The sequence below is a fragment of the Myiozetetes cayanensis genome, unplaced genomic scaffold (assembly GCF_022539395.1).
Source record: "Myiozetetes cayanensis isolate MyiCay16 unplaced genomic scaffold, myiCay2020 scf31, whole genome shotgun sequence".
NCBI classification, from domain to species: domain Eukaryota; kingdom Metazoa; phylum Chordata; class Aves; order Passeriformes; family Tyrannidae; genus Myiozetetes; species Myiozetetes cayanensis.
This window is the reverse complement of record NW_026087533.1, coordinates 4341534-4358855: the sequence shown is the minus strand read 5'-3', so window position 1 is coordinate 4358855 and position 17322 is coordinate 4341534. Positions and strand designations below refer to the sequence as shown.

Here is a 17322-nt window from a genome sequence, read left to right as displayed (position 1 = left end):
TGGATGAGCCACTTCCTGCAGGATGAGCAGATCGGAGCATTTGATACCCAAAATATGGTAAGAAAAAGGAACTGAAAGGTGGAGGAGCAGAAGGAAGTACAAGTACTGGACCATCACAGACAGACTCTGAGCTCTCAGAGCTCTGGGCACAGTGGCCACGAGCGAGGGCATCAGGGCTTGGCCACCCATGCGGGCGGTGAGTCAGGGCCAAGCTCAGTGTGGTGGCCTGGCAGGAGCTGGTGGAGGCTGGAGGCAGCAAGCGGTGGGGATGCAGATGGGGAGGTGCTGCCCGTGTACCTCTCACTGCTGGACACAAGGATTTGTGCCAAACTGGCTGCCCTGGTGCCTGTGCTCCTGCCGGAGCATCCCATGGATGTCCCCTGGGACCTGCATCAGCAGCTCTGCCTCGCACACAGCCCTGCCAGTGACCAGGGACAGGAGCCCAGCCCAGTGCTGTGCCAGAATACCAGTGCCCAGGTGAGGAGGCTCCTCCAAGGACAGGCAGTGCCCTGTCAGCAAGGACACAGCGCTCCTCCAGCTCAAAAACTCTCAGCTCGATGCTCAGCCAGGCCAGGGCGCTGAGGACTTTAATTGATGGCGAGCCAAGCCACGCTGGGCCCGGACTGTTTTCTAATCCCAGTGTAATTAATGACCTTATCTTTGGCCAAAGCCATTTAGATTAAGTGGCTGGTGTGATGGGCTCGGCGGCTCCAGCTGCACAGATGGAAGAGCCGCGTTTGTCTGGGGATTAGCGGAGGGCAGATGGAGTGAAGTGCCATTCCCATCCCCAAACCTCCCGGCACTGACAGCAGCCTGAAACCTGAGACCACAACAACTTTCTCAGAGAGTCCTGGCTGGGACCTGAGAGCAATTCCAAATTGTTTGTCCCTTCTGCAGGACCCAGAGCAGGAGACAGTGCTGGTGCCAGGAACTGTGGGACCCTTGCCTGGAGATCCTCAAACAGCAGAGCTACAACAGACACTGGCTCCCTCCCTGGTGAGCAAACCATGGCAGAGTTCAGGCTATGCCTGAACAAAACCCTGTGTCCTCATTGACAGCTCCCCACCTCTCCAAGGATGCAAATTCACCTGCTCCTCACTGCTGGCAGGATCAGGGTGTGCTTCTTCCAGTCACAGCATGGACAAGGAAGTATGACAGTCCCTGTTCTCCTGGGAAGGCCTGGGAGCCCCTGTCTGGCCATGGCTCAGCACAGCCCATCCTGAGCAGGCTCCTGAAGAGAACAGGCAGACTACAGCTATTGTGGAAGAGGAATAACATGTATCTGTGGGGATAACAAAGTTCATATTAAACCGATTAAGGATATTTAATCCATTTCTAACAGTATGGACATCTGACTGCACTCAGGAGCCGGAGCAGATAATCCCCCCCCCCTCATTCCCAGTGCGGCCCCGTTGATCCTGGCCTGGCCTGGGGAGATGACTCAACATCTCCGTGCTGCCTGTCAGAAACCACGCTCAGCACACTGGCAGTGAATGGGGCTCACGTCCCGTCCATCCAGGCTGGGAGAACACGATTCCATGCCACAACCTCCTCGCCATGTGCTCCAGCCCTAGGCTGAGCCCATATCCATGGGTTGAGTCAGCATGGATGGCAAACAAGTCTGGAGAAGAGGCTGGAGAAGAGGCTCAGCTGGCGCTGCACAGACCCAGCAACACAAATGCAGTGCCCAGCATTCCAAAGCTGATGCCCAGCTCTGCCCAAAGCCAAATTCCCAGCTCTTCCCCACATACTCCCTTCAATCCGAGCTCCCAAGCCGCCCCAAACTCCATTGCACCACCCAAGGCAGACACCCCCCAGAGCGTGACAGAAATAACTCAGTGCTGAGGAGCACAAAACGGAGGTTTAATCTAATCCCCACCAAAGCAGGAATCTCCAGAGCCTGCGCCGGCAGATCCACCCACGCAGCCCTTCCCCTCGCAGGATGAGCCCTGGGAGGTGGCTCTTGCCACATGGCACGAGCAGCTGAAGGAAAAGCTTGTGCTCTACCAACCCAGAGCCCTCCCAGGAGGAAGTGTCCTGATTGCATTTGCCAGGAGAATCCCAAATGCCCTGGAAAAGGCTGTCCTGGTTTCACCAGAGCAGCACGCCGGGGAGCGCAGCGGCACAGACGGCACTCGCATCCTCCAGGAACAATGCAGGGACACCAACTGCCTGGAACACCAGGAATTTGCTGCTCAGCAGCTCAGATTCAAATGCAGGGCTGGTTCCCACTGCCAAACCACAGTGTAAACCCCCGGGAATTCAGCCTTAACTAGGACAGACTCATCTGTTGCAAACTCGATGAGATCATTTCCAAGTTCCTGTTTAACAGGTGCCAGCTCCTTCTGCACCTGCTGTGTGCTCAGGGATCAGCCTTCCCCCACCATGCTGGGAACATCTGCTCAGCTCCCTCAGAAGCTGTGGAAAAGGTGACTGGAAGAAGGAACCAGACCTGGATCTCTTGCCCTGTGCCCAGAGCGGAGAACCCAGGCCAGGTGGAATCAGAGAGCAAGGAAACCGCACCTGTTAACAGGGAGGGGAACCCACAATAATCCTGCAACTTTATTTCCATATAAAAGAACAAAAAAATTATCCTCTCCACAATAAAGGCAGCTCCCTCCTGGCCAAGCTGGAGGAGTCGGGGTATTTCTGTCTCTGGGATCCACACGTCCGCATGCCAGCAGCATCAGCTCAACCATTCCAAGGATAACGCTGCCTCTCTGGCAGGAATTCACACTTTGCATGGGAGGACGCTCCCAGCAGCCTTGCCCCGGGGCCCAGCCCTTTCCAGGCAGGGCTGGGGAAGCATGGGAACAGGGCGGGATGAGGCCACATGAAGAGGATCCAATGCAGCCTTCCCTGTCACGCACCCGCCTCATCCCAAAAGGAATGACTCAGCTCCCTGGTTCAAGGCCGCCTGGGACTCAGGTGCTTGCTCGCCATGCAGGTGGATGCACGGCTGATCCTCTTTGCCAGCTGGTTTCCAAGGTCTATGGCACAGGCAGGCTGCCATCCTCATCCGAGGTCTCTGTGTCCCCACTGTCACCAGCAGTCCCTGCAGCACCCCTGGCTGCCTCCAGCTTCCTCCTCTTCTTCAGGTGGTGCAGGTGGGATTTGGATCGTGTGTGAGCTGGAGGCAAACAGAGCGTTTAATCTGTGGAATTTGGAGGAGGAAACACCCGATCCTCCCGTGCAGCGCAGAGCACCCTCCCTTCCCACCCTCCCGCACAGCTCATTCCTGCAGGAAAGTGAATTCCCAAGCCCTGCCCTGCCTGTTTCTCTGGACGCTTCTAGGCCAAACTATCAGGGCTCAGAGGGGGACAACGATCCCAAACCTCCTCCTGAACACAGGGAGGACTGGAAGAGGGAATAATCTTGGTTCTGTACATGCAGAAGAGTCCATGTCATGACTCAGCTCTCCCAGCCTCTCCCAAGAGGGCGGGAGAAGGGAAAGTGTTTCCAAAGAGGCGGCACTTTGCAGGTTGCAGGTGAGGTTGTGCAACTCTCAGCTCCCCCCCATGGAGCTCTGCCAGGATCATTTGTAGGGCTGGATGCCTGCACCACAGCACTGGGAATATCCTGTGCATCTACAGAGCAGCCAGGGACAGAGCCTGGAGCACAACTGCACTTCTGCACAGCTCCAGGGCAGTGCCCCAGCCAGGAGTGCACTGCAGCAGCAGACAGATGGGAAACAGAGGGGTAATCCCAGGGATTCAGCTCCTATGGACACAGTGGGGCAGCAGGAGCTGCATTTCTGTGTGAATTCACATCCTCAAGGACAGCAAAACCTCCTCTATCAGTGTTTTCAACTCAGGGAAGGCGCTTTGTCTGACCACCTTAGCGGGGCCGTGCTGCCGTTTCCAAAGAGATCAGAGCAGCAATTAAAGCACAAACTTTTCAAGCAGGGCCTTAATTAAACAAGGGTATTTGCTCGCTGAATCAAGGCCCTCAGGTGTTTTCCAGTCGTCCTTTTTCTGCCAAAGGATGAAATTACATGCAAAGCTGCTGCTTTATCACAATGCTGGAGGGTCACCCTCAGCTTGAAATGAAGTCTCACCTCTTGCAATTTGTCACAAGCAACACCAAAGCTGCAGTGGCTAAAGAAGGGCTGGTTGCTGCTGCTGTCTGGGGAGTTGGGCTCTTTAAGTCCACACAAATTGTATAATTACATAAAATTTTAAAATCTTTCAGAGCCAGCAGGGCACTGGGAGCAGTTCCCAGAACTATCTGCAACTCCACACAAGAAAACAGACCGGATTGCGGATCCACTCAGTTCCCACCACTGTTTTCACCTTCCTTTTCCATTTTGCAGGCACAAGTAACACCCAGGTTTTGGGCCACTTTTCTCCCACCATCTGGGGGATTTGAGCCCAGTTCAGCTGGATGCAGAGAACAACAGCTGGTCTTGTTTGAGGGAGGTGTTGTCACAATCGATTGGAATCTGGGGTGACAGCCCTAGGGATGTGTAGCTGCAGCTGTGGTGTTTGGGGGGGCACCTTGAGGAGTTCCCACTCGGTCACAGAACCTGCAGGACCTGGAGGGATGACAGGGACCCTGACAGCTCTGAGAATGCTCCAGTTCTGGGGCAGGCAGAGATCCTTCAAAAGCACCTCCAAGCTGATTCTGCCTAAAACAACTGCACTGACAAACTGATCTCATTACAATGAGCTTCCATCTTTGCTTCCAGCACTTCCCCAGCTCAGTAGGAATGAGCGACTCATTCAAATCTGAGGATCAACAACCCAGGAAATTTATCTTTACATTGTGTCTGCATGCGTTGGTTTTGGCTGGGGCAGAGTTGGTTTCCTTCACAGTGGCCGGTCTGGGGCTGTGTTTGGGTTTGTGCTGAACACAGGGTTGATAACTCAGGGATGTTTTGTTGTTGCTGAGCAGCTCCAGAACAGTGTCAAGGCCTTTTCTGCTCCTCACGCCACCACGGCAGACAGGGGGGGCTGGGGGTGCACAAGGAGTTTGGAGGGGACACAGCTGGGACAGCTGATCCCAGCTGACCCCAGGGATATCCCAGCCCATAGGGCTCATGCTCAGTGTATAAAACTGGGGAAGAAGAAGGATGAAGGGGGGGGATATTGGGAATGGTGGAGTTTGCCTCCCCAAGTCACGATGGAGCCCGGCTTTACTGGGGATGGCTGAGCACCTGCCCAACCATGGGAAGCAGTGAATTAATTCCTTGTTTTGCTTTGCTTTCTCTATTAAACCGTGTTTAACTCAACCCACAACTTTTCCCCAGTTTTACCCTTGCAGTTCTCTCTCCCATCCCACTGGTGGGCAGTGGGCCAGTTGGGACCAGCTGTCCCAGCCAAAACCAGCCACCGTGCAAGGCTCGGATGCAGCTGGGGTTAAACCACGACCCTGCACATCCTGCATTTGGGCAACACATGGAGATTTACCAGTTTCATTTCTGCAGCCAGGTTCTCCACTACTTTTTGTTTCTGGCTCTCAGCATGAGCCTCCCAGCACAGATAAATTCACTGACTTAATCTGATTCCAGCTGAGCTCTTTTAAAGTAAGTCTATTGAAAATAGAAAATCCCTTTCTATTACTATACTTTAAAAAAAAAAAAAAAAGAACCTCACACAAATAGGATATAATGGAGCAAAACAGAGCTATTAATACATTAAGATACTTTCATTTACACAACAGAATTTTAGAAGGAATTTGTTCTGTGCTTTGAGATTTGTTCTGAATTTCAGAATTTGTTCTGTGCTTTTTGAGGAAGCATCTAAAGTGTTGTAAAGGACCAGCAGCCCTGACTAAACACAGTCAGATGCTACATCCAGATCCCTGGCATGACACTCCCCGTGTTTACTGGGTGGTGGGGAAGGGGGGAAGCCCGGGGAAGGGGGGAAGCCCGACAGATGGTTGCTGTGGCACAGCTCCTGCACCCCCTCTGGGCTTGCAAATGGCTGCTTTCATCCACGGGCTGTAAACAATCCTTGAAAGCCCCGAGATCATGTGCCCAGGGTCATCCGGCCACACAGACACAGCCAGGGAAGCTGCTCCATCCCTCCCCCTCCACATAACCACACTGTGTCCCCTCCCAGGTCCCTCCTGTGCCCCTGCTGCAGCCCTACCTGCCCACTCCCTGTCCCCGATGATGAGCCTGTCGCAGAGCTCGCACACGCGATGGCTCCGCTTGTTCTCGGTCGCATCGTGCTCCATCTTCAGGGGCTCTGCCGGGGGCTCCCGTCCCTGCAGATCAAGGAATGTCTCAGATTGGTTTCTGGCGTGAAAATTTGCCCCTCTGTGTTCGCTTCAGTAGAGTTTGAGATGTGGACTCTAAGGTGGGCAGGACAGACACTGCAGTTTTTATTAAGTGGGACACTGGGCATTAGGAGAAATTTTCAGTTTAGACAACAAACTCCTACTACTGCAAGGAAAGCCCAAGGCTGGACATGTAAGCAGCCAGCCCTGCTCAAGGGAGAGACCGTCACTGCTCACGGGCTCACTCCAGTTATCCAGTACCTGGATGAAGCTCTCCACAATCTCCAGAGCAGGTTTCAGCACATCCTCCTCCCACCGCTGGACATCGGACACCTCCAGGCCATACACTGGTGGCACGTTGGGCCCTGGACCTGCGGAGACACGGAAAGGCAATTGGATTGTGCAGGGGCTGATGCAGGACAATGGTGGGAGATACTTTACCAGTGCCTCGAGCTGACAAGGGACAGGTTCACAGCCACCCTGGGACTGATGCCAGGGCACGGGGCACTTGCTGCAGCCCAGCCTGGGCGAGACAGCTGCTATGAGAGGGTGCCAGCTCCCCGTGGCTGCTCTCCGTGGCTCACCTGCTCTCCACAGCTCACCTGCCCGTGGGCACATGGTAGTCCCTGCCCGGACAAAGCCATCAAAAGGTGCCGCCTGCCAGTCCCCAGCAGGTGCTGGGTTTATTGCTGTACCCACAAACAAGCCCCCGACAGGGCCCACCTGAAGCACAGCTGCCACCAGAAAGGTGAGCTCTTGTGCCTCGTTCAAAGTCCGTCTTTTTTCTGACTCGAGTTTCTCCCTGCTTTTTTTTTATTATGATGATTATTATTATTATTGTTTATTTTATTGTTGTTTTGCCCCTGCCGAGTACCTTTCAACAAGTGCCCGGCTCCCAGCTGCTGCTGCTGGCCCTGCTCCAAGGCTGGGGCTGGGACGGGGAAGTCCTGCTGGCTCCCTGCCACCACAGAGAGCACAGCCCGGGCTGAGAGCAGCCACAGGGCTCCTGCTCCTAATCTGGAGGGCAGCTGTCAAATGGGCTTTTCTCCCTGCAAAGCCAGGAGCATGTGTGGGTGCGTGGGGACCCCCTCCCTGAGCCTCTCAGGAGCTGTTGGTGGGATAATCTGCAGGGATGCTATGGCCATCATCATCATCATCATCATCATCATCTACCAGAGCCTGGCACAGGGTTTACTGTGTCCTGTTGGGATTTTCTCCATCCTGATGGCACTGCTGTTGGGAGGGGATGGGGTAGAGGGTACAGTGAGGAGGAGGCAGCTTCTGAGTGTCTGGGATGAGAGGCTGTGGTCAGGACACACATGGACACAAACTGCTCCAAAGCACCACTGTCCCCTCTCCAACAGAGTGGGGGATGCAGAGAGGAGGGGTGAGGAGAGATGCAAGAACAGGGATGGGCGAGGTGGGGCGGGAACAGAGCACTCACGTTTCAGGAAGCGGTTTCGGACCCATTTGTTCTGCCTCCGGGCGTATCTCTTGGTCACCTGTTTGAGGGCCTGGATCCCTTTGAAATAGAGGGATTAAAAAGGAGAAAAAAACCCCCAAAGGTCAGGGCAATGCTGCAAGCTGAGCTTGGAGCAGTGAGAAGAGGCTGTTGGCTCTGGGGAGGGAAATCACACAAGACAGAAGTTTGTGCTGGGTGGCACCACGAGAATTAATTCCACTGTCAGTCTGGGGGGCTTGAGCCAGCACTGAGAAGGGTCATCACAGCAAAGAGGTCAAGCCCTGACAGACAGTGTAGGGGCAGTGGCAGCATGGAAGGGCTGGACATTCCACCCCCTGAATGAACAGTGGGTGGGAGGAGACCAAATACTCTACCCTGATGCTCTTAGCAGGGCTGCACTGCTCTTAGAATACCTAATAGAACAATTCTCTGCACAAATGGAGCCCAGGACTGCTCATCCCACCTACAGTGGGCCCAGAGGATGATTTACCACTGTACAACCATCCAATATTTCATACCAGGCTTATCATATCCCTCCTAATTGTCTCCCGAGCAGACACAACAAGCCCTTTCTGCACCAGACTTGTTTTCAAGCCTTTTATCAGTTCTGTGGTTTCTTCAGTCTCCGTTTCCACGCTGAACCCTCCTTGAGTTCTGCTTCATTCCTCCTTTCTACCCCTGTACTGCACAGCATTCACAGCCCAGCTGGGATCCCATCACCCAAGCAGACCAGCCCCAGCCCCCAAGTCACGCTGTGCCTTGTACATCCTGCAAGGAGGACTGGGGGAAGGGAGGGGTTGCTCTGGGTGTGCTCAGAGATGCTCTCCAAGCCCTGGAAAATGAGCCCCTGCTCCCCTGAGCTGGCAGAAGTGGGAAATGCAGAGAGAAAGGTGCGGCTCAGCCCCAACGAGACCTGCCCCAAGGTCTGACCTTGGTTCAAGACCATCTCGTGGTGCCACCTGGAGCTGTGTGGGGCTGAGGGACGTGGGGCACACAGGGTGCTCCTCCCACCTTTCTGCAGCAGCAGGGCACTGGTCTCAGGTGAGCAATTCCCTTCACTGACGAGGTACTCGTGGAATTCCTTGAAGCCAATGGACTGGAAGATGCCATGCTGGTAATCCTGCCTGGAGAACAAGACAAATGGGGGGAGTCACAGCCACCTCCTTGCCTCAGCCCTTCCCACAGGAAGCTGGGGAGCGGGAGCAGAGAGGAGCTGGCTCCTCACCCACCAGTTCTCAGCCACCTTCTGGTGGTTGTAGCGGCGGTGGAAGTCCCGCAGCTCCTCCAGCAGCCCCGCAGCCAGCATGTCATCCACCCGCTTCTCCAGCCGGGCATCCAGAGCTGGGGGCAGGACAGCAGGGCACACTCAGCCCCCCAGGCCCTGCCCTCGGGAGGCCCAGGGCTGGACAGCGTGCCAGGACGTGATTCAGCACTGCCAACCTCCCGCTCCACCCGAGCAAGGCAGAGCCCGGCAGGTGAAGGGGAACGAGCTCTCTGTCACACCCACCGGTGCCAAAGGAATTGCTGCCTTCTCCAGGGAGGAGGCTGGGACAGAAGAAGGGAGTCAGCCCTAATCCTGCACCACCTTACTCAGCCAGCCAGGAGCCCGCTCTCACCTGCCTGGTCTGCATGGAGCCACAGGATGCAGGAATGTGGGTATTTCAGGGGCCCACCTAAGGGCCCCCACCTTCCTCCTCCTGCTGCTGGTGCAAGATTTCACTATGGGGGATCCCTGTCTCTTCAAACACTTGGAGGCTCCTGTAAGCAGAGACAGACAGAGCTCAGAGGCTCGGTGAGAACGAGCTTTTCCCATTTCCCCAGCAGCCCTGGGGGGGCTCCAGCAAAGGGAACCGCAGACACTTGCTGGGATCCAACCCTCTCATGTGGGGGGAGGGCAGGTTTCACCCCTCTCCTGTGCCCAGCATCTGTGCACACCCAGGTCCTGGGGGTGCAGCGCTGGCACCCAAGGAGCCCAGAGCACAGCCACCCACTCCTGCCTGGCACCGGGACAAGCCCTGCAGGGGACGGGGATCTGGCTCCAGCCCTGCCCTTTCCAGCCAGGCAGGGCTGCAGGGAAGGGGCCAGCGCTGCCGATGCTGCAGAGCTTCACCACCAGCTCAACCCAGCCCAGCCAGGGAGGTGCAGGAAGCTGTGCCGGGTGCCCAACCCTCTGTCCCCTGCACCGTGCGAATGGGGTGGGTGGTGTTCTGCTCCCCCCGGGCCAGGGCTCGGCTGGGATGGGCCCGCCAAAGCAGCAAGCCTGGTCTTGCTGCCGTGCTGTTCCCACAGAGCTCAGCTATGTTACTCAGCCAGCAGGGCAGCTTGTCTTTAAATAGCTCCAGATAAAGGCTGTGCTGGGGCAGGGCAGTGGGAGCAGCCCCGGTGTGCACAGCCCAGGGGTGAGGCGCTGCCCTGGACCCCAAAGGCAGCTCAGGCAGGGCAGGGGGCTGCGTGGCCAGAGGTCTCAGACCCCAGAGAGAGCTCCCCAACCCCAGTGCTCCAAGGTCCTGCTGTGAGGCCAGGAGCAGGGCCTGGGGTGGGAGAGCCGCCTTCCCAGGCACCCCCTGCCACAGGAGGAGTCCCCTTTCCCGGGCACAGCATTCCCTGGGGAAGGGGTGCTGGGCCCTGGCACCCCCTGGCCCAGGCATGCCAAGCTCACCTGGCCACTTTGCGCTTGTCGTGGGGGTGCAGCTTGGCTGCCATCTCCGGGTCCACCTGGCTCAGGCGGCGATGGAGCTCAGCACTGTCCAGCTGCTCCAGCTCCACCTTCCTGTCGCTGGCCGGCCCAGGGGCAGTGCTGGTCTTCTCCTGTGGGGCACAAAGGCAGCCCTGAATCAAACCACTCCTCCCCGTGCGAGGCCAGCGGAAGAAAGAAAGAAAGGTCCTCCAGATCCACAGGGTGAACAAGGGGCTTTGGGTTCTCCTCGCCCCACTCTAGCAGGGGCAGCACCAAGCCTGCCTTGAACATGGGGCTCTCCGAATAATTCCAAGTTGGAAGGGACCCATAAGGATCATCGAGTTCAACTCTTGAGTGAACCCACAGCCTTGGTATGTTTAGCACCGTGCTCTAACCAGCTGAGCTAATCTCAGGGGGTCTCACCCCTTCCCAGAGGGATTCACAGCCCCCCATGGTACCTTGGTGTTGATAAGGACCTTCCAGAGCAGGGACTCGATGTAGTAGTTGGTTCCTCCCACAACAATCGGGATCTTGTCTCGGGCAAAGATATCTTCAATGTGCCACAGTCAGGGAGCCTAAGCACAGATGCAAGGCAGGGAGGGAGGGCTGGGGGGAGCAGCACCTTAGGGCTCAGTCTCCCAGCCCCATGGGGCCAGTGAGGCTGCAGGACAGGGTTAAATGTGTCCCTCATCTCTCTGTCACCTCTGCCAGACATGACAAAAAACTCAGACACCCAGGGACTGCCAGGGAGGGCAATGCCCAGCTCAGCACTTGCAGAGCAGCAGAGATCTTCCCTGGCCTGCCCTGAGCATTAGCTGGGTAAGAGAAGCCCCAAACCCCTCTCACCAGCAGTATCCTCTGGAAAAACATGAGTTAGTTGGGATATGAGAGCCTAAACACTGATCCCTGTGGTAGGTCTGGCCATAGAGGTGGGAAGCCCATATCTGCTCAGCCAGGCAGGCTGCAGTGTGAAAGGATATCAGAGCCACGGCTTTGTCCCTGAAATCCACCACTGTGTAGTTGGAGACAAGGGGATCCACAAAGCTGATCATGTGGTGCCTGCACAGACGCTGCTCCTGAGGAGAAACCTTGTTGGTGATGATGTCCAAGCCCTTGTACACCTGGGGAAGAGAAGAGCCCGTCCTTCACCTCTGTGTCCCATGAAACCTGCACCAACCACTGCTCCTTCCCCCCACACAGCCCCTGCCTGTCCCAGTCACCCCTCAAAGCCCCTCGCTGGTCTCTGGAGCAGGCAGGATAGGCAGAGGCACAGGCAGGGGCACGTGCCCCGTTCAGGCAGGGCAGAAGGAATCTTGCCAACTCCTGCTCCTGCCAGGGCCAAACTGCATCTCTCTGGTGTTTGTTCCTGCCCGTGGAAGATGAACCATTGAGTCCAACCACTCGTGACTGCCTTCCTGGTTTGATATAACCCTGTAATTAGGGATGGAAAGGCAGAGAGCAGAGTCAGTGTCACCAGCCCAGCACAGAGCTCTGAAACAAGGGCAGCTACCTCCAAGCTGCCACCTCCTTGTCTGCTGCTGGTGCAGCTAAAAGCTCAGATGGGCCTCTCTCCAGACACCCATTTCCAGCACAGCATGGAGGCTCACGTGAGGACAAGGATCACTGCTTCCTGTAACACACAAACATCTCTCTGGATGCAATGTGGAACTCCATGGAGCCTCCTAAACACACACAAACAGTCTGAGCTCATGCACACCTCAAAAGCCTGTTCTCCCTGAGACACTTGGATACAGAGCAATGCACACATCACTGCAGGTCAGTGACCCCAGGAAAAAGAGGCACTGTCCTGGCCAAGGTGCCAGAAGACACTGGTGAACACAACCAGCAGCATCTTAGGTGTCTTCAGTCTCAAGTTTGGGATACATAACCTGGGACAGCACTGCTGAGAGACGCTGGCCCTCAGTGAGAAAGCTGAGAGCAGCACAGGGAGAAAAGCCACCCAAACCAACCCCTCAGGAACATTCCTGGCAAAGAGCCAAGACAACCTGGATCCCAGCAGATGCACCAAATCCACCCTCCAGGCTGCATAAAGCACCAGCCACAGCCCAGCCCGCAGATCCAGGCAGTGCAAGGACTGGAGATGCCTCGGGCTGGAGTCCCATCCCCACAGCTCAGCAGAGCCCTTCCTGATGAGAGCAGATTCCACAAACTCTGATGATGGGGAAAAGGACTGGAAATAGCTGCACTCATTTCCTCCTCCATCCCCCAGAAACCACCCCAGCCAGAGAGCCAGACTTCAAGAAATAAATTTCCCCTTAATACCCTCTGAGAAGCTGCCAAGCCTCCGGCTGCAGCGTGACCTCCACCCACTGCTCCCCTGCTCCCAGACAGAAGGACAAGGTGACACAGAGGTGACCCATGGGCACCAGGCACAGAGTGGCAGCCAGGGACAATCCAAGGTTAGTGGAGCAGGGAAGCCCAATCCCTGCCTGGAGCAGTCATGTGAGCTACTGGGGTGGCTGAACCAGCACCACTCCTGTCTTGCTTAACTCTGGCACTCGCTGCTGGGAGGGCGAGGGCTGGCTCCTGCTCCTGTCCCGAAAGGCTCTCCCTGGGGCAGGGGAGAGGGCGGGCAACCAAATGCTCTTCCCTTCTGCCCTGCAGAAACCCAGCTGCCCCAGGGGATGGTGAGCAGGCAGGAGAGGCCCACAGGCAGCTCTGCCAACATGCCCCGTGGCTGCAGGCAGCCTATTGATCCCTGGGCTCAGCAGCTCCATTCAACACGGGGCTCCGAAAGCCTTTGAATTCGGTGAGCTTTGGCTCAGTGCCTGCTCTCCTCATTTCCAGCCCTCCAGTTCCTCCAACTCCCACTGTCTGCCTGAAATCACGGCGAATACAGAGGGGCTGACGGGAAGCTCGGAGTCAGCCAGGAGCTCCCAGTGCCCTGCACGGGCAGATCCAGGATACGCAGTTCGGGCTGCAATCCCCAGGTTCTCCGGGAGATTAAACACCCCGAGAGCCTCCCCCGAGTATCTGGCAACAAGAGGAGGAATGCGGTGTCAGTGTGTGGGCTGGCAGGAAACAAAGGCAGCCTTTTACACACACCCAGCAAAGCCCGGAGAAGGTTTCCACCAGCTGGCTGTCGGCAGGGCCTCGCACCGAGACGTCCTCCTGACACTCATTTCTATTTTCAGCCAGCGGCTCAGATAAGCCTTTGTTGCTTTCTAAGGCCCCAAAACAGATTAGTGGCAGCCTGGAGCAGCCGGCCTCCGAGACATGGAACGCAGGCCAGGACTAAAGATGCTTAGCCTTGACGGCGTCCTCCCACCTCTGCGCTGAGCCCCCGGGCTGGGAGGGCAGCGCCGTCCCCCTGGAAAGGATGGGGACACTGAGGCAGGAGACACAAACACCAGAGATCCCCCAGGATGTGGTGCTTCGAGGATCCACAGCCTGGGAAGGGCAGGTTCTGCCAGCCAGTTCCATCCACAATCCCAAACTCTGCCCCTCTGTCACCATCGGCGCTCGCGGGGGAAAAGGTACCCCTGGTACTTCTATACCACAGTATATGAGGGGATAGGAGTGGGCCCAGACACATCCAAACCACCTACAGCCAGGAAAAGCATCAACGGGGACCAAGGGATCTCCCAGCTGGAGAGGGGCATGGAGGACCCAAACCCCTCCCCACTCTGACCCCTGCCAGGAGAGCGATGTCAGCAGAGGCTCTGAAAATGTCGTGACTTGAAACACTAATTGACAAATGCACCCAGTGTACTAGAGCAACCCCTGGAGAAGGACTGCATCACCACTTCCAAGGGTGAAATCCAGAAGGGACAGTGGGACTGTGAGCACTGTGACTGCTGCATGCTCATCACTCTGCCAGGAATGAAGAAACAGGACTGGCTTCACCCCGCCTGGCTTTCCAAGGAATTACTTACTCCTCAACAAAACTCACTGGGATGACAAATAGCAACAGAAAGGACAAAAAGAAAGATTAAGAGGCCAGCAGATTAACCAGAGCTCCTGAGCTGCAAGCAGGCAGCAGCTAAGTCTGTAATTTGACCACAGCAACTCACAGCCATGACGAAAACACCCTGGAGATAGATGGAGTGGTGCCTGTGTGTAGAACAGGTGGGCTTGGGGCTCCCTGGCCCCTTCCCGAGCCCGGCTCCAGCTCCAGCAGCTGCCCAAAACACTGCCAGCATTTGTCAGAGCTCCACGGAGCCCAGGGATGAATGGACAGCGGGGGCTGAGGGCAACACGGTCACTGGCAGCTGTCAGTCCAGAATGAGCAATGGGGTTTTTAAAACCCCACAACTCTTCCACAAGGACACCACACGGAGCCAGTTCTGCGTGGCAGAGGGAGGGAATATGCCACAGGGAGACAATATTCCACGGGGAACAAAGCCAGCAGGAAAGCAGCCCTGGCTGGGGGGCGCAGGGGGTCAGTGGAGCGTGGTGGGGGCGGCGCAGCCCCTCGGGGCCGTGCCTTGGGGCCGCCGGGCTCCCCCTCCTCGCCGCCCCTCGGGGCCGCGCCGGCAGCACGGTGCATTTACGGGATAAAACAGCGGAGCTGCTCGGCTCTGGCTCCGCAGTCACGCTAGAATGAGATTAAAAGGAAAGGAGGACAAGAGCCACCGGAGCCCAGATGCCATTGGGCGCCTGCAGCAGAGCCCTCCCAGCGCCCGCATTCCCACAGTGGGACCCGAAACAACCGGAGCACAAAACACGCGCTCCAAAACATCCACCAGCGCGGGCGGGAATTCACGGCGTGCCAGGCGGCTCCAACCATGTCTGCAGAGCCTGGGATGCAGCAGCAGCCCTGTGTCCACAGGATCATTCAAGCCAACAGCCACTTCCCTGCTATTAAAGCTGGAAAAAGCTTACGCGCTTTGCGTGAACGTTTTGCCCCTGCAGGATTTTGTCACTTCAGCTCAGACCTCAAACGCTTCTTCTCCAAGAGTTTAAGGAAAACATTCCATAAAGTCACTTTCTGATTGCTTGCTCCAAAACCAGGAGAGGGGGGGGTTCAAGTTCAGCTCTCTAGGACATAAACAGTGACCAGCAATGGCAGGCTGGGGCAGGAAACCAGGAGGTGGGCACAGGACAGCAGGCATCAGTCCCTGAGCAGCACAAAGGGTGTTGTTGGTAGAAAACACCTTTTTAGAAAGTGTAATAAATACATTAAACATTAAACTTGGTGGAAACTTCAGGCGCTATAGGAAGAGGACAGTGAAAGTGTGGATTAGGAAAACATTTTGCTAAACAATAACAAAATTGTTATTCTTGTGGTGGCCAAAATGTACATTGTGACAAAGCTCTTGTAGCTGAACACAATTAGGACCAAAAAAATGAGGTTTGGCTCTGCAGTGTTGACTGAACCCAAGTAAACAACTGGTATATTTATTCCATGCTGCTGTTTGCAATAAGAAATGAGACCACAGAGACTGTCACTGGCAAGTAGCAAATATAATTTTTAATACTCCTTCCCATATCTCTTGGTGTCTCTTTGCTGGTGAGGAGGATACTACCCTGGGTGTCACTTATTACTAGGTAACTCCAGCTGCTGCCTCCCCTCAGTTAACCCCTTACACCTCCACGTAGCTTTGGGTGGGCTAAAATTAAATCGCCTTTGCTTTGGTTTCCTTTCAAAAGGTGAATTTATTTGGGATGGGGGGGGGAAGATGGGGCTTGAACAAACACTGCCCTGCTCACACCGAACAAACTGCCCACCGGGACAGGGACACCGGGACTGGGACACTGGGACTGGGACAGGGGCACTGGGACCTGGAGAGGGTCACCGGGGCAGGGGCACCGGGACCTGGAGAGGGTCACCAGGGCAGGGGCACCGGGACAGGGTCACTGGGGCTGGCACTGGGGCAGCGGGACATGCACAGGGGCACCGGGGGGAGCACCGGGAGCGCTCCCAGCGAGCAGGATCCGTTCGCCGGGCTGTTCCCGGCGGGCACCCGGACACAGGGCCCAGGGGGTTCCCGGGGGCCACCAGCCCGCAGCACCCACGGGGCTGAGCCTCTCCGTGCCCCGCCCGAGCCCTGCCGCCCCTCCAGGCCCAGCCCGGACCCTCCCCGGTGCAGTCCCGGCCGCCTCCCCACGCCGCGGGCCCGGCCCGAGGCCTGCCCGGTGCCCGTTCCGGGCCGTACCTGCATGGAGTCGGCGCTGACGATCTCCCCGCCGAGGCGCAGCCCGAGCTGCAGCGCCAGCGCCGACTTCCCGGTGCCGGTGGCTCCCAGGATCACCACGAGCGGCAGCGGCGGCCGCGGGGCCCGGCCCAGGCACAGCGCGGCCGCCGCCGCCATGGCCCGGCCGGGGACGGGCGGGCGGGACGGGGGCGGGCCGGGCCCGGGGCCGGGGCCGCCCGCGGGGAGGACGGGGCCGGGCCCCGAGCACCGTGTGCCCCTGCCCGCCGGCGTTCCGGAGCCCAGCGCCGTCCCTCCCCGTGCCCCCGGGGGTCTCCACGTGTCCCGAGCCCCCTCCCCGTGACCCCGGGTTCCTCCACGTGTCTCGGGTCCCCGCTGCCAGCCCGCTCCTTTCCCGTGTGCCCTGGTCTCGCCCCGGGTCCCCAGACCCAGCCCAGTCCTTCCTCGTGTTCCTCGGTCTCTCCCCGTGACCCTGGGTCCCTCCCTCCCCGAGCCCCGGGTCCCCAGAGCCAGCCCGGTTCCCCTTCCCGCATCCCGGGTCGCCAAACCCATCCCCACGCCCCTGGCTCCTTTTGGGGGCCTTCGCTCCCCTCTTCCCCCTCAAAATCCCTCGGGGCCCCTCACAGCCACGTCCACGCGTGGGGCTCAGCCCTGCGGTCCCTTTTTTTTTACGGGGAGTATATCGGGGTAGGAAGGATGCTGTTGCCGCGGCAACGGTGCGGGAGGATGAGGAGCGGGATGGGGGCTGTTGCCATAGCAACGGGGCAGAGTAGGATGATGCGGGGCTGTTGCCATGGGGAGGGGAGAAGAGCACGTTGCCGTGGCAACCGCAGGCTCGGCGGAGG

At 57.4% G+C, this 17322-nt stretch overlaps 1 protein-coding gene across 1 annotated transcript; it reads right to left on the bottom strand.

Moving 5' to 3' along the window:
* Positions 1-2526: 2526 nt before the first annotated feature.
* Positions 2527-16636, bottom strand: TRIT1 (tRNA isopentenyltransferase 1). Its single transcript, XM_050326348.1, is given in 12 exon segments — positions 2527-3130; positions 6093-6210; positions 6484-6593; positions 7667-7744; positions 8696-8808; positions 8914-9025; positions 9301-9360; positions 9363-9442; positions 10344-10492; positions 10820-10918; positions 11342-11482; positions 16481-16636. Coding segments are annotated over 12 exon segments (1356 nt in total). The 3' UTR covers positions 2527-2990.
* Between the last annotated feature and the right edge of the window lie 686 nt (positions 16637-17322).